The 26,892-nt window shown below is 58.9% G+C and overlaps 10 protein-coding genes across 10 annotated transcripts; 6 read left to right on the top strand and 4 right to left on the bottom strand.

Moving 5' to 3' along the window:
* Window positions 1-69: 69 nt before the first annotated feature.
* FA10DRAFT_264916 (hypothetical protein) lies at window positions 70-973 on the bottom strand (the record flags this gene model as incomplete). The annotated part of the gene is made up of 2 exons (XM_025520840.1): window positions 70-319; window positions 422-973. Coding segments are annotated over 2 exons (774 nt in total), but the record flags the coding sequence as incomplete, so codon positions are not given.
* Window positions 970-5,085, bottom strand: FA10DRAFT_264915 (amidase). Its single transcript, XM_025520839.1, has 3 exons — window positions 4,496-5,085; window positions 4,093-4,409; window positions 970-4,006 (listed from the first exon to the last, which is right to left on the bottom strand). Exons 1-3 carry the CDS (start codon window positions 4,774-4,776, stop codon window positions 1,071-1,073), a joined length of 3,534 nt encoding a protein of 1,177 aa, XP_025381575.1. The 5' UTR covers window positions 4,777-5,085; the 3' UTR covers window positions 970-1,070.
* A 129-nt stretch (window positions 5,086-5,214) lies between these two features.
* FA10DRAFT_264914 (hypothetical protein) lies at window positions 5,215-8,777 on the top strand. Its single transcript, XM_025520838.1, has one exon. It carries the CDS (start codon window positions 5,271-5,273, stop codon window positions 8,724-8,726), a length of 3,456 nt encoding a protein of 1,151 aa, XP_025381574.1. The 5' UTR covers window positions 5,215-5,270; the 3' UTR covers window positions 8,727-8,777.
* A 519-nt stretch (window positions 8,778-9,296) lies between these two features.
* FA10DRAFT_264912 (hypothetical protein) lies at window positions 9,297-11,237 on the top strand. The gene is made up of 4 exons (XM_025520837.1): window positions 9,297-9,716; window positions 9,862-9,889; window positions 9,913-9,915; window positions 10,047-11,237. The coding sequence occupies exons 1-4, from the start codon at window positions 9,437-9,439 to the stop codon at window positions 11,119-11,121; spliced, it is 1,386 nt and encodes a 461-aa protein (XP_025381573.1). The 5' UTR covers window positions 9,297-9,436; the 3' UTR covers window positions 11,122-11,237.
* A 9-nt stretch (window positions 11,238-11,246) lies between these two features.
* FA10DRAFT_47706 (SWIB-domain-containing protein) lies at window positions 11,247-12,916 on the top strand. The gene is made up of 4 exons (XM_025525505.1): window positions 11,247-12,437; window positions 12,501-12,581; window positions 12,653-12,702; window positions 12,758-12,916. Exons 1-4 carry the CDS (start codon window positions 11,634-11,636, stop codon window positions 12,819-12,821), a joined length of 999 nt encoding a protein of 332 aa, XP_025381572.1. The 5' UTR covers window positions 11,247-11,633; the 3' UTR covers window positions 12,822-12,916.
* Window positions 12,917-13,861: 945 nt separating this feature from the next.
* FA10DRAFT_277933 (hypothetical protein) lies at window positions 13,862-16,110 on the bottom strand (the record flags this gene model as incomplete). Its single annotated transcript, XM_025523420.1, has 3 exons — window positions 14,624-16,110; window positions 14,050-14,540; window positions 13,862-13,999 (listed from the first exon to the last, which is right to left on the bottom strand). Exons 1-3 carry the CDS (start codon window positions 16,056-16,058, stop codon window positions 13,862-13,864), a joined length of 2,064 nt encoding a protein of 687 aa, XP_025381571.1. The 5' UTR covers window positions 16,059-16,110.
* Window positions 16,111-16,233: 123 nt separating this feature from the next.
* On the top strand, window positions 16,234-17,114 carry FA10DRAFT_264909 (Pam17-domain-containing protein). Its single transcript, XM_025520836.1, has 2 exons — window positions 16,234-16,676; window positions 16,744-17,114. The coding sequence occupies exons 1-2, from the start codon at window positions 16,280-16,282 to the stop codon at window positions 17,019-17,021; spliced, it is 675 nt and encodes a 224-aa protein (XP_025381570.1). The 5' UTR covers window positions 16,234-16,279; the 3' UTR covers window positions 17,022-17,114.
* Window positions 17,115-17,191: 77 nt separating this feature from the next.
* FA10DRAFT_47792 (hypothetical protein) lies at window positions 17,192-18,683 on the top strand. The gene is made up of 5 exons (XM_025525506.1): window positions 17,192-17,299; window positions 17,407-17,558; window positions 17,638-17,996; window positions 18,073-18,489; window positions 18,566-18,683. Exons 1-5 carry the CDS (start codon window positions 17,239-17,241, stop codon window positions 18,618-18,620), a joined length of 1,044 nt encoding a protein of 347 aa, XP_025381569.1. The 5' UTR covers window positions 17,192-17,238; the 3' UTR covers window positions 18,621-18,683.
* A 1,988-nt stretch (window positions 18,684-20,671) lies between these two features.
* On the top strand, window positions 20,672-24,736 carry FA10DRAFT_277931 (hypothetical protein). Its single transcript, XM_025523419.1, has 5 exons — window positions 20,672-21,768; window positions 21,830-21,931; window positions 22,005-22,154; window positions 22,230-24,079; window positions 24,146-24,736. Exons 1-5 carry the CDS (start codon window positions 20,965-20,967, stop codon window positions 24,333-24,335), a joined length of 3,096 nt encoding a protein of 1,031 aa, XP_025381568.1. The 5' UTR covers window positions 20,672-20,964; the 3' UTR covers window positions 24,336-24,736.
* An 8-nt stretch (window positions 24,737-24,744) lies between these two features.
* On the bottom strand, window positions 24,745-26,321 carry FA10DRAFT_249110 (GroES-like protein). The gene is made up of 3 exons (XM_025519520.1): window positions 25,788-26,321; window positions 25,139-25,727; window positions 24,745-25,073 (listed from the first exon to the last, which is right to left on the bottom strand). Exons 1-3 carry the CDS (start codon window positions 26,255-26,257, stop codon window positions 24,771-24,773), a joined length of 1,362 nt encoding a protein of 453 aa, XP_025381567.1. The 5' UTR covers window positions 26,258-26,321; the 3' UTR covers window positions 24,745-24,770.
* Between the last annotated feature and the right edge of the window lie 571 nt (window positions 26,322-26,892).

Raw genomic sequence — 26,892 nt, 5'->3', positions numbered from 1 at the left:
GGAGGTTGGTGCGTGCGAGCCAATTTATGCAAAAGTTAACGAATGCACAATCTCGTCCCTTCCCCTTCCCTTCCTGATCCCACGAGAAGCCAGCCAGCTAGCTCGAAAGCAAGTAAGCAGCTTCTAGTGATCGTTGGTGCGACTCTCGAGAGCGTTGCGACAAACGCAAGAAGATGTCGCATTCATCACCGCTGGTCGGAGAGCAGGGGCCAGATGCAGGCGTCATCGGCGCGGGGAACCGGATCCTGTCGCGCGGAATGCCCAATCTCGCCGCCGCCGTCGAAGGATCGAGCGGCGCGCCGCACCGCTCACTCGAGGTCTCGTCGGAGCCAGCATACCCAGATGAAGATGGTCAGTAGGGCCCCCTCGCTTCTTTCGTTTTCTCACACAGCTGACTTGGCATGGGCGTGTGGGGATGAACAGGCATTGTGTACACGCAGACGACAACGATCTCGTACTCGACCGCGCCCATCACGGTCGAGAGAAGCACAGTCGACGAGCTGCCAGAGCCGCTCCGCTCGGATCCAAAGAGGACGCAGGCGACGTGGATCAAGCGATCCGCCGACACGATCGAAGTCGAGACTGTCTTTCGTGGCGACGGGAACCAAGCTATCCAGAGGAATGAGTATGGTGCAGGAAGATTGACGGGCGACAAGGCGGCATTGCAAGAGGAAAACGAGGCAGCGCGGAGCAGCGAAGTCAGCAAGGGGCGGGAGGAAATCCAGGTTGGAGGAAGACTAGCAGAAGACACTTTAGGCGACGGGAGCTTCTTGGGAGACTTGGTCCCGGCCCCACCGCTCGCTGGCGGCAACAAGGCGTCTTCCCTCACGCAAGTCGAAGGCGAAAGCTGGCAATCGACAAAGCTCAGCAACCTCGTTGATGAGATGCATCTCGACAGCCCTACTCCGACAACGACAGCCGCCTGAGGCCAAGCGGGACGAGCAAGGGCCAAGCAAAAAAAAAAAACATATCCTCTGTGGGAAATCTATATTGTATCATTTGAGTGATGAAGATTAGCGGGCAAGAGTGGGTGTGTATGTTTGTGCCATGGCGCATTAAAGGGGGATCAATCACTCCTGCTCATCTCGCTCCACTTCCTCTCGAGCCCTCCTCTGGTCCTCGTCTTCTTTCATCTTCCTCACCGCCTGCTCACCAAGACCTGAGCTTGCCCTCCTCGCCTCGGCGAGGCTCATTGCACCCGCAAAGGCGCGGCTAAAGCTAAAGATCTTTCGAGCACGCGCCCGTACGTCACTGACCGCCTCAAAGAAGGAAAGGCCGCGGTAGAACCAGAGGTAGCGGTAGAAAGAGGCAACATAGTCGCCCAGGACGCTGAATGTCTCGGTCCATCTCGCATCCTTCCATCGTCGAGACAGGCGCTGTTGGTCGTCGTTCCACACGGCCAAGGCGCAGTATCGAGCGAGGATGATGAATGGCCGCGTAGGGCCGTGGGTGGTGTGCAGACTGGCATCGAGCGATCTCGAAAGATCGTTGAGCTTGAGCACCATCAACATGCGTCTCGGAACCCGCCTCAGCAGGTCGAGAATCGAGAGAAAGAGACCCTCCTTCTCCATGACCGTCTTTCGAATGTGATTTTGCTCATCGTCTGACATCTCCGAGCCCGTCTCCATGTCGAGGATGCTGCTCGCCCTCGCTTTTCCCTGCACGCCATTCGGGTTCGCTGGGTCGCTTCCCTCGAGGCCGGACCTTCCAGTAATAGCGCTCTCGAGGATCGGGTAGAGGTCATCATCGATGTTGGCGACCAGCTTGGCGTACTTGCGCCTCTCTGCCGACACTTTCGGCGTCGATCTCGACATGAGCGACAGCCAGAACCGCGCATAGTTTGTCCGAAGCTCCTGGTCAATGTCAAAGTAGAGGCCGTGGTCGAGAAGGACGACTTCGAAGTTGTAAGGCGACCGACTGCCCTTGTGGTCCTTCGATGGTCGGATCAAGACGTTGCCGCCGTGCGGGTCCGCATGGAAGAAGCCGTGCAGATAGAGCATCTGAGCAAAGACACGGCTCAACTCCTGGCTCACGCGGTTGCGGTCAATGTCGTGCTCGGCAAGGTATGCCAGGTCGTCTGGCCGGCGCCCGTCGATGAATTCCATGGCCATGGCTCGCTTGAAGACCCAGGGCACCTTGGGAATGTAGACGGAGGTCTTACGGTAGTGGGCAAAGTCCTTGTCGGCCCTCTGTGCATTCTGCGCCTCGTGTCGGAAGTCCATCTCCAGCGGCATGTTGTCATTCATCTCTTCGGCGAGCCAAGTGAATTCAAATTGTGGGAACACTTTCTTGACCCACTTGACGAGCACGTTGACCGTCTGCATATCGACGTGGCTAAATCGCTCCACCTCTGGATGCATGAGCTTGACAGCGAGTGCCTGGCCCGTCTTTCGATCGATGGCTCGGTGCACCTGCGCTAAGCTCGCCACGCCGATGGGCTTGGCGTCAATCTCGCTGAACGCTTCTGCGAACGTCCAGCCCGTCTCCGACCGGAACATGGCTTCAAGCTCAGGCAGTGGCGTCGGCGTGTTCTGGTCCTGCAGAGGCTTCATCGTGTTGGTCCACTCTTCTGGAAGCAGGATGACACTGGAAATGTGCTGGCCCAACTTGATGTACAGCCCGCCATTTTCCTGTAGCGCCTTGAGAACACGGTGGGCGGATCGGAGGTGGCACTGCCTCAACGCCTCCTGCTCTTCTTTGGAATCGGCGTACTTTTGGTTAAGCGTCTTGCGATAGTCCCACACGCACAGCGCCACGGCCTTTGCGATAGTTGTCGACCGCTTGACTGCCAGTACAGCATAGCTTCCGTTGCCCTGGCCCTTTTGCGCCTCGTTGATGCGCTTCTCCATCTCTTCATGGGCCAGCTCGAGACCCTTGACGTTGAAGGGTTTCGCCTCCAGGAGCTTCCTCTGCTCAGCCTCGCGGCCAACCAGCGGCAGCTCCTCGGCATGCGCGACGCCGATGCTCAGGTATGCGATGCCACCGACGACAGCAAGGCCGAGTGCAATGCCGAGGCCGATCTTCGACTGCTTCCGAAAGCGGATGTGGGCTTCGGCCGTCTCCAGCGGATTGGCCACAGCGGGCTGATCAAACACTTTGGCTTCGGGCTGCTTCAGCACGGGAGGGTACCTCTTTGCAAACGGTCGCGTGTCCTTCTGCTTTGGCGGAGCAGCGTCACCACCGTTGGCTGACGGTCCTTGTTGGCCTGTTCCTTCTCTTCCTTGGAGTCGAGACGCGGCCGAGGTGGAGAAAGCTCGTCTGCCGATGCTGGCCCAAGTGTGCATCTGCCTTGCACTGCCCTTTGTCGATGGTCTGCCAGACCCGCTAAAAGAACCAGCGCCCGCTCGATGAGCATCGTACCGAAGCACAGCACCCAAGAGGACCTGAGCCCCTATTGCGCAGTCCTCTTTGCTGGTATACTCCTTCTCGTTGTGAGAGATGCCGCCCTTGGATGGCACAAAGATCATCGTCGCGGGGCAGCGAGTCGACGCTGCAAAGGTGTCGTGGCCGGCCCCGCTCCGCAGCTCCATCCACTTGTCTCGGCCCACGGCCTCGGTGGCGCTGTCCTTGACGGCTTGGATGCATGCAGCGTCGAACTTGGGCGCCTTGCTGTCCGAGTCGAGCCTCCACGACAGAGTACAACCTCCTTCGCTCTCGGCAATGGCATCTGCCTCGTTGCGGATCGCCTCCTCGATTGCTCCCACCACTGCCTCATCCTGGTGTCGGATGTCGAGCGACATGACGACTTTTCCCGGAATCGTGTTGGTCGAGCCTGGCTGCAGCGAGAGGACGCCGGTGGAACACAGACCCTGATGCTCGCCAGCCTTGGCCTTGGACATGACAATGATCCGTGCCGCTGCCTGCAGCGCATCGGCACGATTCGCATAGGGCGTTGCACCCGTGTGCGCCTCCTGCCCGCCAATCTCGAGGGTGAACCACCGGTAGGCCTGGCCGCCAAGCACGACGCCAATCTTTTTCCCCTCTCGCTCCAGCACTGGGCCTTGCTCTGCCGGTGTTAAACAAAGCCATTGGCGAGTCTAGTCAGTGATGGGGTTCGTGGACAGCAGCAGGAGGAGAAAAGCAGGTACTGACCGATGTGCAACTCAAAATGGGCGCCCAGGGGCACCTCTCTGTAGTCGCACTTTGCCGGACCCAGCCAGCCGATCCGTTTGAGCTCCTGCTTGACCGTCTTTGGCGACGAGGGATCTGTCGCCAGGCTGGGCACCTCTCTGATCGCCCACGCCTCTTCCTTGCCCAGCAGGCCAGCCCAGACGGAGGAAGCCATGACCGAGTAGGGGAAGCGAGCGCCCTCTTCGTTTGTCCAGTTGACGACGCATACGGGGTAGTGTGTTTCGACGTTGTTCTCCTTCATGACCCTGAGCGCCTCTACGCCGGCATGGACACCCAGGCTGAATTATTAAAGAGCAAGGTGAGACGCAACTGTAAGCAAATAGTTTTTGTGACGGGGACGCATTCCGCCGCCGATGCAACTCACATGCCATCATACCGACCACCAGGCCCGGGCTGGGTGTCGAGGTGACTGCCCATGGCGGTAGGCGGGCCGCTGTGTCGTCCGGGTCTGATTGCAAACGTGTTACCGAGCTCGTCGACGATGTGCTCTGTGCAGCCCAAGGCTCTCGTCTCGTCGACAAACCACTGCCTCGCCTTTGCGTCGTTGTCGTCGAGCGAGAGCCTGCGCATGCCCGTCTCGAGTGGCCCAGCGCCGAAGGGAGCCGTGGCACCCCACTGGCAGGTGTGGTGGAGCGAATCGTGCATCCGATCGGGCTTCACTCTGAGCAGCGGCTCTCGAGCGCAGACAGCCGGGCGGAAGCCTCGTCTCCCCGAGGGCCAGACCGGAGCAGCTGAGGCCGGCGGCGGACGAAGACATGACGAGGATGGCGACGAGGACGATAGCGGGCGCAGCGACGCTGCTATCCTGCTGTGGACTCCTCTGGTCGTCGAAGAAGCGCGCATGTCTTGCGGCGGCTCTTTTTGACAAAGATCAGACGAGCGGGTGACGAGAAGACGACTTGTCGCTGCTAACGTCTCACACAAGGAAGAAAGTCACGTCCGGTCTCTTTCCGGGTACGAAAGACGGCCGTGGCTTTAGTGCGTGGGTTCAGGTGGAGATAGATTCACGTCAGCCGCAAAGTTCCGCTCCGATGTGCGTCCTATTTTTTATATTTTTTATTTATTCGTGCGCCATTCTTGAACGCTCGATCTGACCACTATACGTATGTGTGTTCCGCTCAGTGCTCGATGGAACTGCGATGAAGGACGATGGCGGAGATGACAGGAGCACACAGGCCAGAGCCAGCTGGCCAAGGTGGCTGCTGGCATTCCTGAGAAAGACGGCAGCGGCGCACTTTGCCAACTTCGTCCTCGCCGTCCTCGTCCTCATCAAGCCCGTCTCAAATGCACTGGGCTCCAAGGCCTTTCTCGTCATCGCCTACCTCCATCTCTTCTTCTACCCGTGCACCACCATCGGCGAGCACCTCGAGACAGTCCTCCTCGGTGTCGTCGGTCTCTCGATTGGCCTCGCTCTGTCCTTTTTAGCCGTCGCGGGCGCCATCTGGACCGGCCGTCGCCATGAGGAGCAGCCGAGCGTGGGCACCGTGGCCGTCTATGACAACTCCTACTCTCGCGCAGTGGGCGCTTGCGTTCTGGTAGCCCTCGCCTTTCTCGGCGGCCTCCTGAGCAGCTCGACGCCGCGCCTCAAGGCCTCGGTGCGCATCGCCCTCTTCGCCAGCACCTGGACCATCACCGTACCGCCCGCGGCGACGACGGGCGTCATCGACTTTGGCATCTTCAGCGATCAGTTCTATCCTGCCCTCCTTGCCGCCGGCGTCAGCGTCCTAGCCAATGTCGCTGTCGTTCCCAGGACCGCCCACGACGTCTTTGCCTCCGCCCTCGTCTCGACGCTCGAGAGCATTGACGCAGTCTTGGACCGGAGCCTCGCTGACTTCTTTGCGGGCCCTCGGGCGAACCAGCGCGTGGCCTCGGAGGAACTCATCAAGCTCCGGCGTGAGCTGCTACTCAAAGCGTCGAAGCTCACCGAGTCGTACGGTCAAGCCATGCTCGAGGTCAGCTTTGCGAGGTTGCCCCTTGTCGAGCTCAGGCCGATGCTCTCCATCATCGCGCGGACTCGGGGATGGATCAGCTGCGGCATGGGACTGAGCGCCAGGGGCGAACGGCGGCCTCCAAGCTATGCCAGTCCCGTGCCACGAGGAGAAAAGGAAGGAGAAGAAGGAGAGGGGAAAAAGAACGGAGATTCGCAAGCACAGACCGAAGCGGCCAACCACAACGACGACGCAGAGCATGTCCATGCCGCTTCTGCCGACCAGTTCCAGCCCTGCCTCACCTCGCTGACGCACCAGATTGGCGTCTCCCTGCGAGTAGTGCGCGCATGTCTCGAGCTGACCCTCGCCAGCCAACTGCCCAAACGGATCCATCCTACGGACAGCAAGGCTGTCCTCTTCGTCCTCAACCCCTCCGAGTTGGGCTCCGACCCGTCGTCTGCATTCATCCTTGCCGGTCCAGACATGCCGGCTCGAGCCGTGTTGGCGCAACGCAAAAGACTCGAGGCGTCCATCGATGCGTTCAAGATCGAGCTCGCCAATGCGATGGATACACTCAGGGCCAAAAGCATGCGACGGCGGCCGCGACACGAGCAGCAGCCATCACTGGCCAACGCCGAAGAAGAGTTCACAATCGGTGCTGATGCGGAGGCAAAGGCAGAAGCGGAGGCAGAGGCCGAGTTGGATGTGGTCGAAGCCGAGACGTTGTTTCGATCTGACATTTATGACATTGCCTTTTTCATGGTGGGCCTACTCGAGATCTCCATCGATGCAGCAGCCATGCTCCAGCACAGCCAGAGGATCTTGACCCGCTGGCACGCTCAGCGGCGACGCCGTGTCTGGTGGCCGCTCCTCTCGTGGTCGCAATGGTCTGGCAGGGCGCAACGTGGCAAGACACTTGTGCACGACGACGCCATCTTTGACGACACCGAGACGAGATACGGCCATGATCGTGCGCATATGCACTTTGACGAAAGCCACCCGTGGGCGTTGCAGGGCGACATGCGAAGCGAGCAAGCCGTACATCAGAAGGAGGGCGACCGGCCTTCAGATCCGGCGGGCAAGGCAACTGAGAAGTGGACGATGCATGCTATGGCGCAATCATTTGTCTCCTTCTCGCATCGTCACCGTGTGCTGGCGATTCGTATTGCACTTGCTCGGGTCATGGGGAGCATCCGCCACAGCAGGCACATTCGGTATGCCACCAAGCTAGCCTTCGGCGTCGCGCTGCTTTCTTTGCCCGCATGGCTGCCGTCTGGCCAGCAGTGGTACGAGTCCCAGCGCGGCGTCTGGCTCATCGTCACCTACATCTGGGTTCTCGAGACGAGCACGGGTGCGACGATTCGCATGAGCCTATTTCGCACCATCGGCACCATCTCGGGCGCAATTTATGGCTTGGTGGCCTGGTACATCAGCGGCCAGGGAAATCGCTACGCTCTTGCCTTCTTGCTCGCATTGGCCGAAATTCCAGCGTCATACTTTATTGTGGCGACCAACAAGGCGCAACCGATCGGCATCGTCTTTGCCCTGACACAGAGTGTCGTGGTCCTCATTCCCCTCGGCGGCGAGCTCGACGAACAGTCTTCGGTCGCTAAGCTGGCCCTTGTCAGAGGCTATCAGATCCTTCTTGGCATCGCGGCCGCCTTTCTCGTCAACACCTTCATTTGGCCTCTGCATGCGCGCGTCTACCTGATCCAGGCCATCGCAAGGATCACGTCCCAGTCGGCGAGTCTCTACCTCAGCCTGGCCAGGCAGATGATCAGAGCCGGCCGACCTAGCCCAGAGTCTACGGCACGCTTTGAGCACCTCGAAGAAGAGACACAGACCCGTCTGTCGCTCTCGAGGAGGCTGCTCGACGAGATGCGCAGCGAAATCTCCCTCGTGCCAAAGGCGACACCGACGCTGAGCTGCATCCTCAAGAGCCTCCAGACGATTGTCGATCTCCTCGTGGCGCTCCGCCAGTGCAGAGAGACGGGTATGCGGGCCATCCGAACCGAGGCCGTCTTCAATGTTCTGGATCTCCGAAGAGATCTCGTCTCTGCAGTCTTGCTCACGCTCTGGATCGTGGGTCAGGCACTCCGAACGAGCGCGCCACTACCCCAGTTTCTGCCAAGCCCCCGCCTGGCCCTCGAAGACTTGACGCAAGCGATGAAGGAGCAAGTCGAGTCCTCGTCCACGCCGCCACAGCAGCGCAGCCGAAGCAGGCCCTCCAAGTCGCCCGGTGGAAGCTGGACGCCCAACTCACGCACGGGCCACGACGCCGACCGCGCCCTGGACGTGACGATTGCTGCAGCGACACGGCGTCTCTTGCAGCGACAACGCGACCAGCAGCAGCAGCAGCAGCAGCAGCAAGGGCGCGAGGGCAAGCGCAAGGCGGCAATCGACATTGACTACGCCTACTTCTTTGTCTTTGCCGAGCATGCGCTCCTGGCAGGCATCATTACCGAGCTCGAGGCGCTTCTCATCTCGACGAGACACCTCGTCGGCGAGAGCTCTTTCATTCTCAGCGGCTATCTGCCCCGGCTCGAGGCGGATACCTCAGAGGCACAGGCAGCCGACTCGACGTGGCAGACCAATGAGATGCACGCGAGAAATAGGAGCCTCTCGCAGATGCAAAAGGACCTGGCTGCTGTCGCTGGTGGCCGATGACACATTGTAAAATCTAATCTCAGCACTTGTAATACTAGAAAAACATCGACCATTGTATTGAGCGAACAGAGCCTCTTCCGACATCAGTCTGGCGTCTGTGTTGAGTGGCGGACCGAATTGATGCTATAGCGGTCAGAAAAGGACCCGAGCGTGAAGTGAAACGGCCTTTGGTGTCTGTCAACCTCGGTCCCCGTCTTTGGAGTCTGACGCATGGCCACGGGCTGTAACTGACAGCAAATCGGACATCTGCACCGCATGTCACTCATTCTAATGCCTATCGGACAAGAGTTTCTTACCCCAAAAGGCCTGCTTGAACTCGTCCTATCGTCCGTAACCTGCTAGTCGCCATGTCAAAAATGGGCGCCGCGCCTCAACTCTCGAGAACGAGAGAAAAAGGAATAGAATCAGGCCGCGAAATGACGTAGCGCACCACGCGAGTCCCCCCTCCAGCTTTGGCGCACCAAGGATCAACCAAATCATGCACGGACGTGCCGTGGGCCAGTGATCTCGCTGTCGTTCTTAGATCAAACTCCAGTCGCTGTTTCTTCCTCTATCTCTCAATCTCTCTCTTCTTCCCTCCCATCCTTGCACGCTTCCTCTCGTGTAGTCGTACAGGAAGATCAAGGGAACCCCTTCTCTCTCTCTCTCGACACTTGACCGGCCTCCTCCTTTGGTCACCACAAGCTTGCCCCAACACGATGCGCTCCACGATGCCACTGCGCCGGGGAGCAGGCTCGCTGCTGCGGCACACTGTGACGCCGAGCCCCGGCCTTGCCACGCCCCTTCGCCCTGGCCTTGCTATCAGTGCGGCCAAGAGCACTCCATCGAGGCTCCAGTCCATGCGTCTCCACGCGACGCCTGCGCCAAGGGCTGAGAATATTCCTGGAGACTTTGACCCTCATGCAATCACGGCCATGGACAAGCAGACACCACCCAAGCCTGGTGCCGACTTCAACGTTGTCATCGTCGGTGCCGGCAACATCAACTTTGGTGCGTTTTTCCCCTCGGTCCTCTCATCTCCATTCTCTATGCGGTCTCCTGACGCCCAGCCTCTTGTGCGCTCTCCGCACTCCCTCTCCCACTTTCCCCTTTCTTACCCTTTCTTCCCCATCTCTTTTTCGATCTCTCCTTTTAGGCTCCGACGAAGGACCTTGGAACCATTCGTGAGCGCGCCCGACCCAGTATTCTTTGCGCCCCGCTTATCGCTGACCGAAACCTTGATCTTTTTCTGCCACTCGTAACACAGCTTGTGAGTATACGCCGCTTCTTGTCTGTCGTCCTGAGCCAGCGCTGACAGACACGAGGCTCTCTCTCCTACAGCCGTCTCGAGCACAAGCTTGGACCCCGTCTCAAGGTCGTCGCCCTCATCGACCCTTCTGCTGCTCGTGCCGATGCCGCGCTCAAGGTCAAGCGAGAGTCGTTTGTGCTGAGTGCATACAAGGACACGATCGTCTACCCCACCTTCCCCGACTTTGTCAAGAACATGAAGCCCGAGCAAAAGCCCCACGCCATCTGGGTCGGATCTCCACCGGCGTTCCGTGGCCGCGAGGAGCAGGGACGCGACCTGGAAAAGGCCCTTATCGAGGCTTTCCCCGACGTCGGCATCTTCATTGAGAAGCCCGTCTCGACGGGCCCCGTGGACGAGGCCTTCTCCATCGCCGAGCGGCTCAAGAAGTCCGGCAACGTCGTCTCGGTCGGCTACATGCTCCGCTACCTCAAGGTGGTGCAGAAGATGAAGCAGATTCTCGAGGAAAACAACCTCAAGGTCATGTCTACCAATGCCCGCTACATCATGGCCTACGAGCACACTGCCAAGCTCGACTGGTGGGACAAGTCGCAGTCGTGCGGACCCATCGTCGAGCAGGCCACGCACTTCTGCGACCTCTCGCGCTACTTTGGCGGCGAGGTCGACCTCGACTCGGTCATGGCCCACTCGCTGGAGCACTTTGAGCCCGCCGGCCACTTGCGCAAGATTCCTGTGCCCGAAGAGAAGATCCCAGAGGACGAGCGCATTCCCCGCATCACCTGCGCCACCTGGAAGTATGAGTCGGGTGCCGTTGGCTCCCTCACCCACGCAGTCGCCCTCCACGGCTTCAACTACTCGACCGAGATTGACGTCTACGCCGATGGATACAGCCTCCGACTCGTGGACCCCTACAACGCTCCGGTCCTCTACATGAGGAAGCCCGGCGATGACCACGAGGAGGTGATTCGCTACGGCAACGACGACCCCTTCTTCTCGGAAGTGAGCAACCTCATCGAGAACATCGAAAAGGGCCCTGGCTCGGCACCGATCCTGTCGTCGTACGAGGATGCCGTCAAGACGTACGCTCTTACTTGGCAGATTCGCAACAAGTCCGAAGAGTCGGTCCGAAAGATGGGAAAGAAGAAGTAAATGGATCTACACTCGTCTCTTCGCTCGTATGCTTCTAGATCTCTCCCTTCTCAAACGCCCTCTGTACATACATGCTCTTTTCCCCACCTTCCTTTCTTCCTACCACCACCTCCACCGACGACGGTCTGTACTCTCTTTTTTTCTATCTCGCCAACCTGACTCTTAGAATTTGGAAACGGTGCCTGTTACAAAGCTCGATTTCTTTCGCTTCTTACGTTCTTCCTCTCCCACGTGGCTCTGGATTCCCACCTCAAAGGATATGGAGATAGGAATTGCGCTTGCGAGAACGGGCAGTCACGTTCGTCGGTCTGGTCACTTTTAGAATTGGTGGCTTTTCCCATCGGACCATTTCGTCCCATCGGACCCACGTCGCGCTCTTGCATCCACCGGGGTATCTTTCTGCCCCCCCTCTCTCTCTCGTCTCGTCTTGATCTATAGCGACGCACCCAGCACTGCTCTTTAAGCGGATTCGTTGAGAGTAAGAGCATACATCTCGCAAAGCGTGGCCAAGAATGGAGCTCCCCACCGGCTCTTCGCGCGCAGGCCCCGCTCCACCCGCAGCGTCCTCCTCGTCGCCGACGTCGTCGTCGTCGTCGTCGTCGCTGAGCGCCGCCTCGCTCGAGTCGCTGCGCGAACCCATCCTGCGGATCCTCCGATCGAGCGATCTGGCATCGATCAGTGCCAAAAAAGTGCGGACGGCGCTCGAGGAGCGCGAGGGCGCCCTCATGCGGCGCATTGGCTTCCAGCCGGCGTCCAAGGAGCACAAGAGCGCCGTCGATGGGGTCACGAAGCGATGCTTTGACGTCATTTCTGCAGATGGCGGCAGCAGCCAGGCGTCGGTAAAGGCCGAGGAGGGAGATGTCAAGCCGAGGTCCGCCACGAGTGCCGGTGGAGGCGGCGGCGGCGGCGGCGGCGGTGGCTTGGCCTTGCCCGGTCTCGGAGGCGTGCCCGGCTCCCACTCAACTCCGTCCTCTTCGGGAACCGCGACTGGAAATGGGGGCGGCGCCCGCTTGCCGCCCCAGCCACGGCCGCCGTCAGTTGGGTCCTCGTCGGCGGCGAATGGGGCCAAGAAGAAGCGCCGGGCAGACGATGTCGTGTCCTCCGAGGAGGAAGACGCAGAGTCGGCCGCGGCTGCCGCTCGCCGATCGAAGTCGTCCAAGAGCAGTGGGGCAACAGCAGCAGGAACAGCCAAGAAGAAGAAGAAGAAGGCAAAGGGCGCAGACGACGGAGAGAAAAAGGCGCCGAATCCGAACAATCCGTTCAACCGGCCGCTCAGACTCAGCAAGGAGCTCAGCCAGGTTTGCCAGGGCGAGGTAGTGGGTGCTTCGTTAGGCTTTGTTTTGCCAGCTCACAAGACAGCTGATGCCTTTCTATGTCAGATGCCGCGGTTCGAAGTCACGAAGAAGCTGTGGCAGTACATCAAGGGGAACGAGCTACAGAATCCAGAAAACAAGCGCCAGGTAGGTTCTTTATCAAGCTGTCAAACGGCCCCTTGCGGCTGATGTGAAGAGCTGACGAACCCTGCCCACAGATCTTGTGCGATCCGACGTTGAAATCCCTCTTTGGCAAGTCAACCGTCGAGTGCGTCTTGCTTCCTCTTTCTGCCAATCAGTCGTCTGACGAACTTCCTCTGCAGCTCTTTCGAGATGTCGAAACTCATCGGCCCGCACCTGACAAAAATTGAGACAAAGGAAGAGTGACGCCGCGGGCTCCTTCTTCTCAGGCCCCCCCTGCTCTCGCCCTCTTACGCCTTCCTTGCCGTGGTTCAATCTCTGCTCATGTTATTTTAAAGCCCCCTTACTCTTGAGAAATCCCTTCTCAGCGTCACCTTTTCACACGTCCAGCTCCCAATCAAAAAGACACAGAGACAGAAAGAAGATAAGGTAATGAAATAAGTATTTTTCTCCTTGTGCCCAGCTTTCCTCTGCATCAGAAGCGCCCTCCCAAGCTCCGAGCGGCGTCGCTGGCCGACAGCCTTCCCCTGCCGCTTCCCCATGGGCCTCCACTGCCTGCCCCTGGTCCTCCTGCTCCAGGTCCTGCGCCCGGCTGCTGTGGCCCTGCGCCCGCTCCAGGCGGCCTGAATTGGCCAGGAGGAAGCCCCGCCGGCGCAGAGGAATCGGGCATGCGCGCAAACGGGTTCGAGTACTGCGCCATGGCCCGCCTCGGGGGCGAGAACGTGGCCGATTGCGACATACCACCCATGCCTGCGAGATGTGGCTGCTGCTGCTGCTGCTGCTGCTGCTGCGAGGATTGGACCGGCGTAGAGTCAAAGACGTCTCGATCCTGACTGCTGGGACCGGGGAGATACATGGACTGAGCGACTCCTCGGGGGAGACGTCGGCGCTCATTAACCTCGTCGTCGTCGTCCGACGTCGACAGGGGTGGTGCACCAGATGAAGGCGATGCCTCGACGGCAGGCGGGAGGTCCTTTTCCGGTGGCCGAGGTGGCGTGGCTTCCTTCTGAGCGGTACTTTCTCCTTCCTCTTCTTGTCTTTGCCCCTCTTCTTGTGTCTCCTTTGCAATTGCTTCGTCCTGTTTCTGCTCCTCTTCTTCCTCCTGCGATTGGAGAAGCTCCTGCCGCCTCCGCTGCTGCTCATCGAGCATCTCTTTGCGCCGCGCAGCCTCTTCTTCCGCCAGCTTGATCTCCTCCTCTTGCTTTCTCACGTCTTCGCTTTCAATTGAATTCTCATTTTCGTGCTGCTGTTGCGCCCCGACCACCTTCGAGTCCGCGGAAGTGGTCTCACCATCGGCAGCAGCAGCAGCAGCAGCGGTCTTTGCGCTCTCCGCCTCCTCGCGCTCCCTCTGCTGCTGCGCCATCAATGCAGCAATGCTCTTGCCCTCTCGGCTCGCCACGAGCCCATCCCTCGTCCTCGTCAGGCTGTCGAGTGTGAAGCGCTGGGCGCGCAAGGAGCCGCGTGCATGCGCCACCATGCTGGCCTGCAAGTCAGCATGGGCATGCCTCGAATGCGCCTTGAGGTCCTCTCTCAGCGTCTCGGTAAAGCCAGCGAGGTGATGCGTCAAGACAGACGTAGTCCTCTGTGCCTCTCTGAGCTCGCCAAGGATCCAGTCGACCTCGTCCTGTCGGATCTCGCCCCTGTTGCGCTTGAGCCGCTCTGCCTCGCGACGCTTCTGGACCAGGTTGACCAGCGACCCGTGCCGGTGCGTCGCGGCGGCTGCTCGTCGAAGGAGCGCATCGATGGCCGTGCGAGCATTAAAGGACTGATAGGCAAGTGTCGGGATAAGCGTCGACGAGAGGTTCGATGTCGATCCGCCTTCGCCTGCCGACCAGGCCTCAAGACCCTTTGCGACGTGTGCGAGCATCTCCTCCTCCCTCAAGCGCTTCGCCACGGTCCGGACCGAGTCGAGCTCGCCCAGATCCGAGAGACTCCGTGCTAGTTGGCCCACCATGGCGCTCATGGCTGATGAGCGTGAAGAGAAAAGGGCAAAAGTCAGTAAAAGGAATATAGTTGATAGAAAGGACAAGATAAGAAGGGCTACGCACCACCATTCCTCTCAACAACAGCCTGTGCAGCCCTTGCAGCTCTCTCGAATTGCACTTCGAGTCTCGTCACTTCGTTCCTGGCCACCGCGAGCTCCTCCTCGTCCGGATCCTCCTCGCCCGGCGGCAACAAGACCGGCTGGTGCTGTGCAATTCGCTGCGGGCTGGCATTGTTGCCCCGCGCAAAGATGGACAGCGGGTTGCGAGTGGTCGACTGGGCCTGAGATGAAGAAGCATATGATCCTCCTGCACCATTCGAATTGTTGTACTGGGCTGGCAGACCGAGGGCCGCCGCCACACCGTCGACGTCAAAGGTTGAGTTGTTGGCAGCCGCGGCACCTCCTTTCTTTGGCCGGAGAGGGTCCTGACCGGCACGCGTCATTGCGATAGCTCGATCGAGGATCTCCTTGGTCCGCACTCTTCCTTCGACGGCGACGTTGGGGAACGGAGGCACGTAGCTGAAGTCGCTGTCGATCAGGGCTGCGGTGGCAGGATGCTGAAGGACATGGGGCTTCAAGAGGATCCTCGCAAGCTGGTTCGTAGTCTGGTAGAGGTACGCCCTCACTGTTGGGTCGCCATCCTGGATGCTTCCCCCCGCCATCATCGACGGCGGTGGGTACTGAAAGGGCGAGAAGATAGACGCGGGAAAGCTGAGCGTCAGTACGAGTACCCAGAGCTGAAGCTCGGGCAGGGTGCGAGTGATGCGAGGATAGTAGGACCGGCGCGCCATCGACATGTTTGTCCGTCCTTCGAGGATGAGCGTGGGTGGATTGTTGGTGCTCGTCGACGAAGCGTTGGGCAGCTGAAGCACCATTGCCCGAAGTTGGAGGTAGGACCGGGGTGGTGGGGGCTGGTAGGCCCTGGCATTGTCCTTGGTGCTTTCGTGCCGGTTCTGTGTCATATCAGCCTGTAGGCCCGCCTGCGAGGGGGTCCGTCTCGGCTCAGATCCTGCTGCATCGCCCAACGACGAAGAGGGTCCCAGACCTAGATTGCTTCGATGCTCGTCCAGCGAGGCAGGCGATGCTCCAAGTGCCGCTGGCTTTCGGTTCGGCGCCTCGATGCTCTCGACGCGATTGTGCTTGACCACCGGCACCTGGCCCTCTTCAGTCGCGGGCTTGTCGTGTGCTGCTTGGACGGCACCCTTGTCGACGTCCTCTATGACCTTTGCCTCCTCAGCAGCCACCTTGTCGTCAGAGTCGCTGTTGTCTTGCTTTTCAAAATCTTCGTTTTCTTTGGCATCTTGCTCTTTTACTTCGCTCTCGGCGCCTTGTCCTACTGGCTCGCCTTCTACGCCTAGTTCCTCCCGAGCTTCTTCCTGCTCGAGCGTCACCTTGCCATCGACAGGCTCCTCCTCCGTCTGGCCAGCCTTCTGTGGCAGCGACTCCCCTTCGCCGCCTTCCTGCGCGTCCTCCCTGGGCCTTGGCTCCTCCGTCGCCATGGACCACAATCTTCTTCGAAATAAGGATCGATGACGGGGAAGCTTGCCTTCGTGGCCTCGACTCTCTAATTGAGGGTTTAGTGGAGTCCAAGGCGTCGGTCGACACGTGAAAATCTGAAGCGGGCTCTCGTCGGCGCAAAACGAAAAGAAAGGGAACAAGCCAACCACAGACGGACAGAGAGACCTCACCAGCGACACCATTTGCTCTGAATCGACCAGTCATGTCTCTGGCTGGCCAGCTCTCTCGGCGGTCTCCGGCCATGATTTCAAGGGCGTCAGGTAGCTCTTCTAGCGCCTTCGCTCGGCCGATCTTTGCCCGTTCCTTTGCGACGCCATCGTCTTCCTCTCCATCGTCGTCGTCGTCTTCCACATCGACATCTGCCTCATCAACGTCGGCGAAAGTCGAGGCGACGGCTCAGAGTGTTGTTCGATGGGATCGGTACCTGAGCCTCCGCAAGCAGAAGAGGCTCGCCGGCCTGGTGACGACGGTCCCCACGACCTTTCTCGCCGCCGCAGGAGCCGGCTCGTATTTTCTGACGCAAGAGGTCGACCCGAGCCAGGCCGTCATGGGCATCGACCCCGTGTATGTCTTTGCGCTAGCCACGATCGGCTGCACAGGTGAGTCCGTCTGCTTCCCTCCGCGCACCTTCTCAGTGTAGGGCTCACCTCCCACCTGGGTCAATAGGCTTCGGGTACCTCATTGGGCCGACGCTGGGCTCGACGATCTGGTCAATGTTCCACCGGCGAGACATGAAGGCATTCGAGCAAAAGGATCAGGACTTCTTTGACCGCATCAAGAAATGGAGGGCGGACCCTTCAAGGCAGACTATCCAGAACCGGCCCCCGGACCCCTATGGCGAAAAGGTGGGTAGCATCAGCGAATACCGGCAGTGGCTGCGGGACCAGGCGGCCTTCCGGAGAAAGGCAGCCCACGGTGTCTTTGACGATGAGAAGCAGATGTAGCAAAAACGGCAGTGAAAAGTACCATGCTCGAATCATTTTCCCCCTCCTTGTCTCGTTGTAATCTGTAAAATCCTTGACATTAATTCTGCCGAGGCGATGAGTGAGAGCGTGTGAGTGTGCTGTGCCCCCGCGCCGAAACCGAAAAATCAAACAGACTGGCTAAGGTGACGTCGAACTTTTCTCTCGATCTTCCACTCACTGCGTGTCACTGCGATTGATGGTCGAGTCACTCGAGGTGAAGGAGCCGCTGCTGTCGCTGCAGTGCGCTCTCGGTGAAGGTGAGGGCGCTGTGGGAGCGACGCGTGGCATTCGTTGTCGCTGCCATTGTCGTGGGGGGGAGAGCGACATGGAATCTCTCGCTAATGGCTGACAACCGCCCGAACAGGATGCGTATGGGACAGCAAGACGGGCCGGCTGTACTTTGTCGACATTGATAATCATCGTGTGTACACGTATGAGCCCAGCAGCGGCACCCATGGATTTGAGACGTTTGAAGAGCCCATCACCTCGCTCGTCCTGCGGCGAGAGCATAGCGGGGTGAGGGTGATGGATCATGGCCGCGCCATTGTCTGTCACTGACCGCGGCTTCTGCTCTTCCTCCATGATCACTGTATAGCTCGTCGCCACGGCTCGATATTCTTATGTCCTTCTCACGGAGCAGGATCTCCCATTTCCCCCAACAAGCTCTACGCAGCCTCGCAAGCTTCGACACCTCACACAGGAACTGGACGCGGAAATCGTCGCCTCCACGAAGCGCTTCAACGATGGCTCCTGTGATCCTCACGGTCGCTACTGGGCCGGCATCATGGGCGTTCCATTGGAGATGAAAGGTGCTCTTTTCGTCCTTGACTCTCTTCCAAATGGACACAAGCTCGAGGACATCGCAGAAGGCAGGGCGCCCAAGCTTGCCCCGCGAAAGATGAAGGACACTATCGGCATCAGCAACGGCATGGCGTGGCTGCCAAACAGCAAGATGTGAGGCTACGATCATTCTTCCTCGTACTCTTTTCCACAATGGGCATGGGCACGTTAACTCGTCGATGCACTCCAGGCTCCACACCGACTCGAAAGTGCGCGAGATCACAATGTACGACGTATCTAGCGATGGCACACTCAGCAACCCGAGCCTCTTCTACAAAGAGTCGGGCAGCCCCCACGGTCTGATTCCCGACGGTTGCTGCCAGGACGCGCAGGGCGGCATCTGGTCGGCTCGCTTTCAAGGTGCCAAAGTGACCCGGATCAACGCCGCGACGGGCAAGGTGGACTTTGAGGTCCGCTTACCCACGTGCTGGAACCTGACCTGCTGCGTCTGGGGCGGCGAGCATCTCGAGGATCTCTACGTTACGTCGGCTCACTGTGATGCAGAGGGAGACCGACCGCAGAGCGAGATGCCGCACTCGGGAGATCTCTTTGTCGTCCGCGGGCTCGGTAAGATGTTCAAGCCAATAGACAAGCCGAGGTACGACGGGTGAGCCTTGGCTTCGCACATACAGCTACCACTCTTCATTCTGCACGCCAACTGCACCCATCCGGCCCCTTCATAGAAATACATCCATCTTACAGTTCCGGCTTCTGAGGGAGTTGGGCCAGGGCGGGTGACGGAGAGGGAAAGGACGTGCCTACACAGGTGCCCGGACCGACTCTCACGTGACGAGGCGCGTTTGGATCTTCGGAAGCGAAGAGACGCGCCTTTCTTTTTTTGTGGCGGCGCACCTTCCAAAAGATCACCTTTTCAAGCAACGCAGGGAGAGCAGCCACGTCCAGCCTAGGCTCCTTGCCCTTGCCTGGACCGGTTCGAATGTCACCCGTTCGAAGGATGAAGTATGGTATGGTGCCGAGTGAAGTGGCTGGCAGAGGACGGGATGGTGGCTTTGCCCGCTCGACCAGACCGGGCTGGAGGATGCGAACGCCGCTCTGGCAAGCCATCCGACTAGATTCGGTCGCAATTTAGATGTGTTTCGGGACCCGTCGCTGAGCGCTAGCCAGAAGGAGCAAGCCCATCGATGGGCAGTTTCGTTTCGCATCCGATCGTCAACCAGACTTGTGGGACTCGAATCCCGACCCACCACTCGCGCTGTGCACCCTTTCTCAAAAGGGAAGGTGCAGGAGGGAATTCAAAAGTGGCAAACTCCTTTTGAAAAGGTTGAACTGAACGTAATATTATTTCTCCTCGGGCGAGAACAAAGGGACGTCAATCCCATTCTGCCTGCTGGTGTACTGTACGTCGTGTGACAAAGGAAAGAGGGCGCGACCAACTCCTTGCGTGGATGGTGATGGATCTCGTGCGTATGCGTCGGAGCCTTAGCTTGAGCCTGTACGTGTGCTGGACTGCTGCATTACGTCGTCAGCTCGGGTTCGATGACCAGCTGAAGAGAATGGATCCGCCATGAGTCGACTGTCGACGACCGTTTGTGCATCTGGGGATATGACGGCTTTCGAGATGAGGTGCATCGCAGCGGATTTCTCATTTCTCTCCACGTATATTATTGCTGATGCTGCTTTCCACTGCCAACGGTCCTTGCGCTGTGCCGTGCCGATTGGCAAGTCCTTGCAATTAGTTTCGTGATTGAACAACGCGTTATTCGTCACAAACAAAGGGACGACGACGATCGCTTGGCATTAATTGGACGGCCGGAACCGGTGGTCCCGCGACGGAAATCAACAAGAGACACTGGCTGGATGCGACGACGCGTAACGCGAGAACAACACCTGTGCGACTGAGGGGACCAACACGGGCCCAACAGCCCATTTTTGGTAGTGCACAGTCCCTGGTACCGATCCAGTGCGCTGGGAAGGGGAAGACTAAGGGGGGGAGAAGGAAAGTCAAGCAATTTAAAATAAACAAACAAATGAAGCGGAGATAGTCTCTCTTTGGGTTTTCCTATTTGGCTTGATTGAGGAGGAGGGCCTGGCTAGCTCTGACGTGGTTGTGTTTGTGTTGTTTGTCGGGCGGCGGCGCCTTCTCCACCGAGAGATCACCAAAAGAAGAAAAAAAAAAGTGTTGCACCGCACCCTTTGTTTGAGCCGTCGTGCGTCGTCCGCTGCCCGCTCCTGCTGGGTATTGCCCGGCAGTGCTGCTGCAAGACAGGCAGCAGCAGCAGCAGCAGCAGCAGCAGCAGCCCTAGCAGCAGGGCGGTCATCGGCCCATTCGCACCGTGTGGCTCTCCGAGCGCATGGATCTGCCTGTCTATCCTGCGTTCACCGCCATCCTCCCTTTGTCCCCACGATATCCCTCTTAAAACCCCAAACAGCCGGACGCACAGACGGACGGGCGCGCGTACACACAAACGGCGGACGTTCAGCCCACCATCTCCTCATCACATTGCCCTCTGTCACAATTTCTCATCAGCGGCACAGAAAACCTGTTCGGCAACGGCGCGGCGCAAGCGACAAATAACACATTCACGCACACATATTCAACACACAGAGTGCGACTCTCTTTCCTGCCTGCCTGCCTCGTCTTCCTCCTTTTTTCGCTATTCTCACAACTCTCTTTCTTTCCACTGCAGAGGGTACCTCAGGCCTGTGATCAAGTCACTTGGCCGCAGGACACGGCTTTACACAGAGAAGAGCGGACTCGCGTAGAGGGCAGGCCCGCCGGCGAGGACGCGCAGAGCGAGAGCAACACTAGGGCGCGGCCTGTTGGTCTGGTTTAACAAACCGCCTCCCCCCCCCCCCCTCTCTTCTCTCTGGCTTTTCTCGCCTCGGGACACCCTCGTCAGCTTTCCCTCCGCCAGTATCTCCGCGCTGTCACGTTAACGCAGTCGCCGCTTAACTTGGACCAACCGCCGCCGCCCCCCGCTGCTGGTGCTGGAACTAGAGCTAGTGCTGCTGGAGCCGCTGTTCCTGTCCATGACGGTAGCGCGACCTTCATCATAGCCCATCGTTCTCCCCATCCCCATTCTTAGCAGCCAGTCAATCATCATCGCACAGTAGTCGAGCCATGAGCACGGCCATGAAGCGGCCCCTCGCCGGTCATGCAGGCACAGGCACGGGCGGACCGACATCGAGCGGGCCAGGCGCCCAACGAGCTGCCGCAGGCCAGCAGCAGCAGCAGCACCAGCAGCAACAGCCTGCCCATGGACAGGCATCGTCGCAGCATTCGTCTCCCATGCTGCCATCGGCCAGCAGCAACTCTTCGACCATCAATGGTGGCAGTGGAGGAGTAGCAAGTAGCGGTGGCGGTGGTGGTGCATCAGCAGCAGCAGCAGCAGCAGCAGCAGTGGGAGGAGCGACGCTCAACACGGAGCTGCGGGCCCAGCTGCGGCGCGAACGAGAGGCCGGCAAGGCCACGCAGGCCCTTCGCCAACGCAGCTCGTCGGTCGTCTCATCGCAGCACCACTCTTCCGAAGCATCCAGGCGCATCAGCCCAAAGGCCTCCTCGGGCAAGGGCCCCAAATCAGCCAGCACCGCGGCGGCCGCCATCGGCTCGGCCACCTCGAGTCGATCCAGCAGCCAGTCGCACCACAAGAATGCCGAGGGGTCCTCCCACGCGAGCAGTAGCCACGGAAGCGGACAGACGACGCACCAGTCGCTCCAGCCCAAAGCAGCCAGCCACCCTCAGCTTCACACGGTCGCTCGCGACGGCGACGCACGAGCACCTTCGGTGCATACAAGGGCCGCTACCCAGCCCGAAGCAGCGCAGGCGCGAATGCCTCACCACCACCACCACCACCACGATACGCCTGCTTCTCCTCCGGTTCGTTCACCTCCTGCCAACGACCGGGAACGAGGTTCCGAACATGCCGTGAGTTGCAGTCAGCACCGTGTTACTCATGCCCCAGCTCGGAACTGATTCCTCCCTGTAGTTTGGCGTCGAGTCGCTCCAGGCCGCGTACGCAGCGAAGATCCACGAGCTGGCCCTCAAGTGTCGCAACTGGGAGCGCTATGCTGCCAAGCTCCTTGCACAGGTGGGTTTTCTCCTCTTTTCCTTTTCCCTTACCAATGAGGCCAAGGCACGCTGACGTCGCACAATCTTGCCAGAGCGAAGCCCTCGGGGTGGAAAACCAGATGCTCAAGGATCTCCAGTCGGGGCAGGAGCAGCAGATCAACGCCCTGGAGATCGAAAATCGTGCCCTGCGCGAGGAGAGGGCAAGGCGCAAAGCTGGCGAAGCAGGCAGGGCCTCGAGTCGGGTGAGAGAGACTGTCGCTCCTTATTTCCTCGAACAATTCGACGGTCGATTCTGATGGCTTCCCCAAACAACGCAGCTTGGCTCCCGCGGCCATCGGCCTCCGCAAAGCCACTCCGCTGGCGAGCTGGCCGAGCAGTATGCTCGCGGCGGTAACGCGACAGCAGCAGCACGGGCTCTCAACCTCGGCCTGGCCGACATCTCTGTTCCCTCGCCACCGCGCTACGCTGCCAGCAACGGGCACTCGTTCGATGGTCCTGCCTGCTCCTCGAACCTCTACATCGACGAGCGCGATGAGGAAGACGCACGCTCCGATTTGCGTATTCCCACGCCCGTGTCCAGTATCTCGCTTCCTTACCACGCCCGGGAGCAGGACGGGCAGATGCACACGATTACCAAGCAGCACTATTCGCAGCACCAGCATCAACATCAACATCAGCATATACAGCAGCATGCACCGCACCACAGCGTTCCTAGCAACAAGAGTAGCAACAACTCTCTCAGCGAGCACAAGTCTCGCATGGAGATGGTGAACAACGGCCGCATCCCACAGCTTGGCAACGGTGGCCGCATGTCTGATCCGACCTCGCTAGCCGATGGTCACGGCCGCTATGTCCAGCAGCAGCAGCAGCAGTCTCACCACCCATCCCATCACCGTCGAGAGAGCCATCTGTATGACATTGTTGGACAGGACGCCTTCGCCCGTGACGACGCCGAGCTCTATGCTGAAGGCCGACCGAGCAGCAGGATGTCATCGGCCGCGCGAAGGCTCGTCGAGTGCCAGACGCAGACCGACGACTCCAACGGCGGCTCGGCTCGCATCTCATCCTCGTCGACATTTCCTCCCTCTTCGTATATCCAGGGCAATGCCCTCACCAAGCAGGCACTGGCTGCACTTGGCAAACCCAACAACGCACTGCTCGGTCTGGGCGCGCCTCCAGCATCGGCGTCGGCCAACCACCTCGGTGGCGAACGCAGCATCAAGAGCTCGACATCGCCGACGTCCGAGGCCCAGCGCAAGACGAGCGGCGAGAGTCTTGACATGCCCAAGCGCAGAGGCAGCCCAGTCGAGCTTCACGACGACCATCAGGGCGGCGACAGCAACCACTTTGCTGGGCTGCGTGCTCTTGAAGGCAACTTGCAGTCTCGCAGCGGTAGCAGCCACTCGGATGCCAAGACAGTGACCGAAGACTATCTCCAGGGTGCCGTCGAACAGAGGCGACAGCTGCGAAGGACGTCGCTTTCGCAGCAGCAGCAGCTCATGTACCTTCAGGCACAGGCCCACCAGGCGGCCACCATCTCGTCTCAGTCGGAGGTCAATCTTCCGTTTGCCCGCCCACCCTCGAGGCCGGGCTCGAGGATGAGCAACAACTCGGGTGCCAACTTTGAGATCCGATCCCGATCTCGGAACCGCAGCCGCGCTGGCAGCTCAAGCGTCCATGACATCATCCCTGTCGCTCTCGATGATGTCTTTTCGGATGGCCTACCTTCGGCTGCCTCTAGCGTCTTTACGGGCTTGCACAATGGCGGTGTGCGTCCTCAGCAGCCCTTGAGCGCCAACAGCTCGGCTCAGAACAGTAAGCAGAACATTTCCAGTTCCTCCTCCTACAACGACTTCAGCGAGCGTGGAGCCGATGAGAACGAGGAGAACGTGGCACCGCGATCGACCAGCATGATGGACGACATGCGACCCAAGTCGCCTACGCCGCCCAGCTCGGCAGCGTTCCACCTTCATGGTCAGCACGCCCCGGAGGCTTCGGATCACAGCGATGGCCCGAGCACAAAGGCTGGCTACTCGACCGATGCAGAGACGATGAGCGAGTTGCAGGCGACACCGTCGGACGAGGACGAGAAGCGAGGCGCACACCGAAGGCTCTACATGAAGCTCCGCGAGGAGCTCAACACTGCTGAGCTGACCAAATTTGAAAAGTGAGCCCCCCGTCGCACTGAGCCAGTGCAGAAGCTTAATGCTGACATGACTTTGATCCCCGAAAGATACGTACACCGGTACGACGCCCTTGAGATTCCACTGCACGGAGGTCGGGGTCTGTTGAACCGGGTCAAGAAGCTGCTCCTGGTCAGCAACCCTGAGCTTCGAACGGGACCTTTGGATATGAAGAAGCGCAAGGAGCTCGCTCGAGAGTTTGAGCGCATCGTTCGTGCCGACGAGCGCACGTCCACTTGAGACGCTTTGCCAACCCCCCTACTTCCTTTGTTCACATGTGTTTATAAGGATCTCTATTTCCTTTTCGGCAGCGAATGGGCACCTCAAGGCCGCCCTCTTCGTCTGCTTTTGTACGACGATGGACGACGACGACGATGACGCTGCTGATGACGACGATAAACGACGTCTTGTGACGGGCTCACGAAATGTATTAACGACTTCCCTTTGACGGCCATCATTTTCCCTCCTCTTTTGTTGATAGCTCCACTATTCAAATAGTTCTTACTTCGCTTCTCTTCCAGACCCTCGGCAACGGGATTCCCGTCTTTCTTCTCAACATCCATGTCATACCCCGCTCTTCAATTCTTTCGCTTGACAAACAACCAAATTTTTCATCATTTACTTCGAAATACATTGTTACCATTCATCGCGAAGTATCGGGTCCGTTGGGGCAGCCTATGGGACCTTTGTGAGCGTTGGCATACCGGGCGCTGGGGCCGAAGAGTGCCTCGTCTGGACGAAGCACTTGAGGATGCCCACGCCCTTTTCCTCGTCAAAGAGCTTCTTGTCAAAGGCATAGTAGAGCTTGTCCATTTCGCTAAAGTCGAAGCGGTGCGTGAGGATGAGCGTCGGGTCAAACTTGCCCGTGACAATGTAGTCGTCGAGGAGGGGCTTCATGTACTTTTGCGCGGGCGCCTGACCGTTGCCCTTGAGCATGATGCCCTTCTCCATGAGGGCGCCGATGTTGAAGCCGTTGGTCTGGGCGAATGTCAGTTCACTTTTGTCAGCCTCAAAGTCTCGGTTGGCTTGGACTGGAAACTCACGAGACCGGCATAGTCAGCCGCAATGGAGATGCGTCCAAACTTGCGTACAGCCATGATGGCTTCATTGAGCGTCTCTGGCGTGTCTGTCTCAAGTGCGGTCGCGCGCATGGCCTTGTGCACCAGGCTCTTTGCGTATCGGAAACCGGCCACGTCAAATGCGACGTCCCAGCCGAGCTTTTCAAGCTCGTACAGCTTCTTGACGACGTTTCCGCCTTCGCAGTCCGTCTCGATGTTGACGACCTCGAGCGGTCGGCCCTTGAAGGCCTGCTTGGCAAAGTCGAGACGGTTCTGCACAGAGTCGAGCAGCACGACGCGTTTGGCATCAAACACGGCCAGGAGCCACTGGACAATGTTGAGCCCGACGGGCCCGGCGCCAAAGACGATGGCCGTCTGGCCAGCTTGAAAGCCCACATCGACGACGGAATGGTAGGAAGTGCAGACAATGTCGCTCAGGAAAAGGGCCTTCTCGTCCGAAACGCCATCGGGCACCTTGAGGCAGTTGTGGTCGGCGTATGGAATGCGACAGTACTCCGACTGCATACCTGCCAGCCCGCCTGCGAAGTGCGCATAGCCGAGTAGAGCTGAAAATCTGAGAATCAAGCTTCAGGAAACCTACACTTCACGGTCAACTGATCGATAAAACGCTTACCTCTGTCCGTACAGTGCCTGCATGACGCTGCTGCTGTTTGTTTTCTCGCACATGCTTCCCAAGCCTTCCTTGCAAAACTTGCAAGAGCCACAGGAGATAGAAAAAGACGAGACTACTCGGTCGCCTTTCTTTAGGCCCTTGACTTTGGGACCTACGGACTCGACGACGCCCATCCCTTCGTGGCCAAGAATATCGTCTGCCTTGAGCTGCAGGATGTCACCGTGGAGCAGGTGCAGATCCGAGCCACAGACCGTGGTGCCGGTGACCTTGATGACGACATCTTCGTCATCCATGATCTCTGGCTTGGCCACCGTCTTGAGCGCGACCTTTTCGACGCCTTGCCAGGTCAGCGCTTGCATTTTGTCGCCGCTCGCCGACTTCTGCTCATCGGACGCATGCGACGCAGTGATGCTCGTCTCCACGTCTCCCATGACCTTTTGGGCCAGATTCGATGCGGCGTTGACTGCCATCTCGCTTGGTTCTTCTGTTTGATTGGTAGGGGATGCCGATTTGGTAAGGGAAGGTAGGTCGACTCAATGCAGGGGTGCACGAGGAGAAAGTGTTCACGCATCCCTACATTTATGGATGTTCACAGCATACATCGATGAATGGACCCTTGATTTACTGCCTCAGAAGCTGTTTGACACAGCAGGCCTTATGCCCCGTGTGTGGTAGTCAACGATGCTGTCTAATTGCGGTTGACCCTTCCTCCCTCCTGGACAAAGCCAACGAGGCAACACACGACATCATTGATTGAGTGGAGAGGGTCAGGCCGCTTATATAAGCGCACTAGACCCTGAATGACCTTCCGTCTGATTTTTTGTCATGGTGACGCATCACCAGATACATGAGATCTTGAAGATGGCTAGCGTCAACGAGCTCACCTGAGCAACGTGGACGGACCAGACTTCCTTGGAAAGAAGCAGACCTTCTAGAATGAGCAAGTCAGTGTAGAAGCCGGGACTTGGACTACCCGAATAAATTATCTTGTGTGGCCTGGCTTTTTCGATGCCAATCTTCTGTCTTGATGCCCCCAGTGTACCTCAGAAAGAACAAGGCGATGATCACCAGGTCTCGTTCCACGCGTGACAAATCGGCGTTGCCC

The sequence above is a fragment of the Acaromyces ingoldii genome (genome assembly GCF_003144295.1).
Source record: "Acaromyces ingoldii strain MCA 4198 unplaced genomic scaffold FA10scaffold_1, whole genome shotgun sequence".
NCBI lineage: Eukaryota > Fungi > Basidiomycota > Exobasidiomycetes > Exobasidiales > Cryptobasidiaceae > Acaromyces > Acaromyces ingoldii.
The sequence above is the reverse complement of the archived record's forward strand: the minus strand, read 5'-3'. Positions and strand labels throughout refer to the sequence as shown.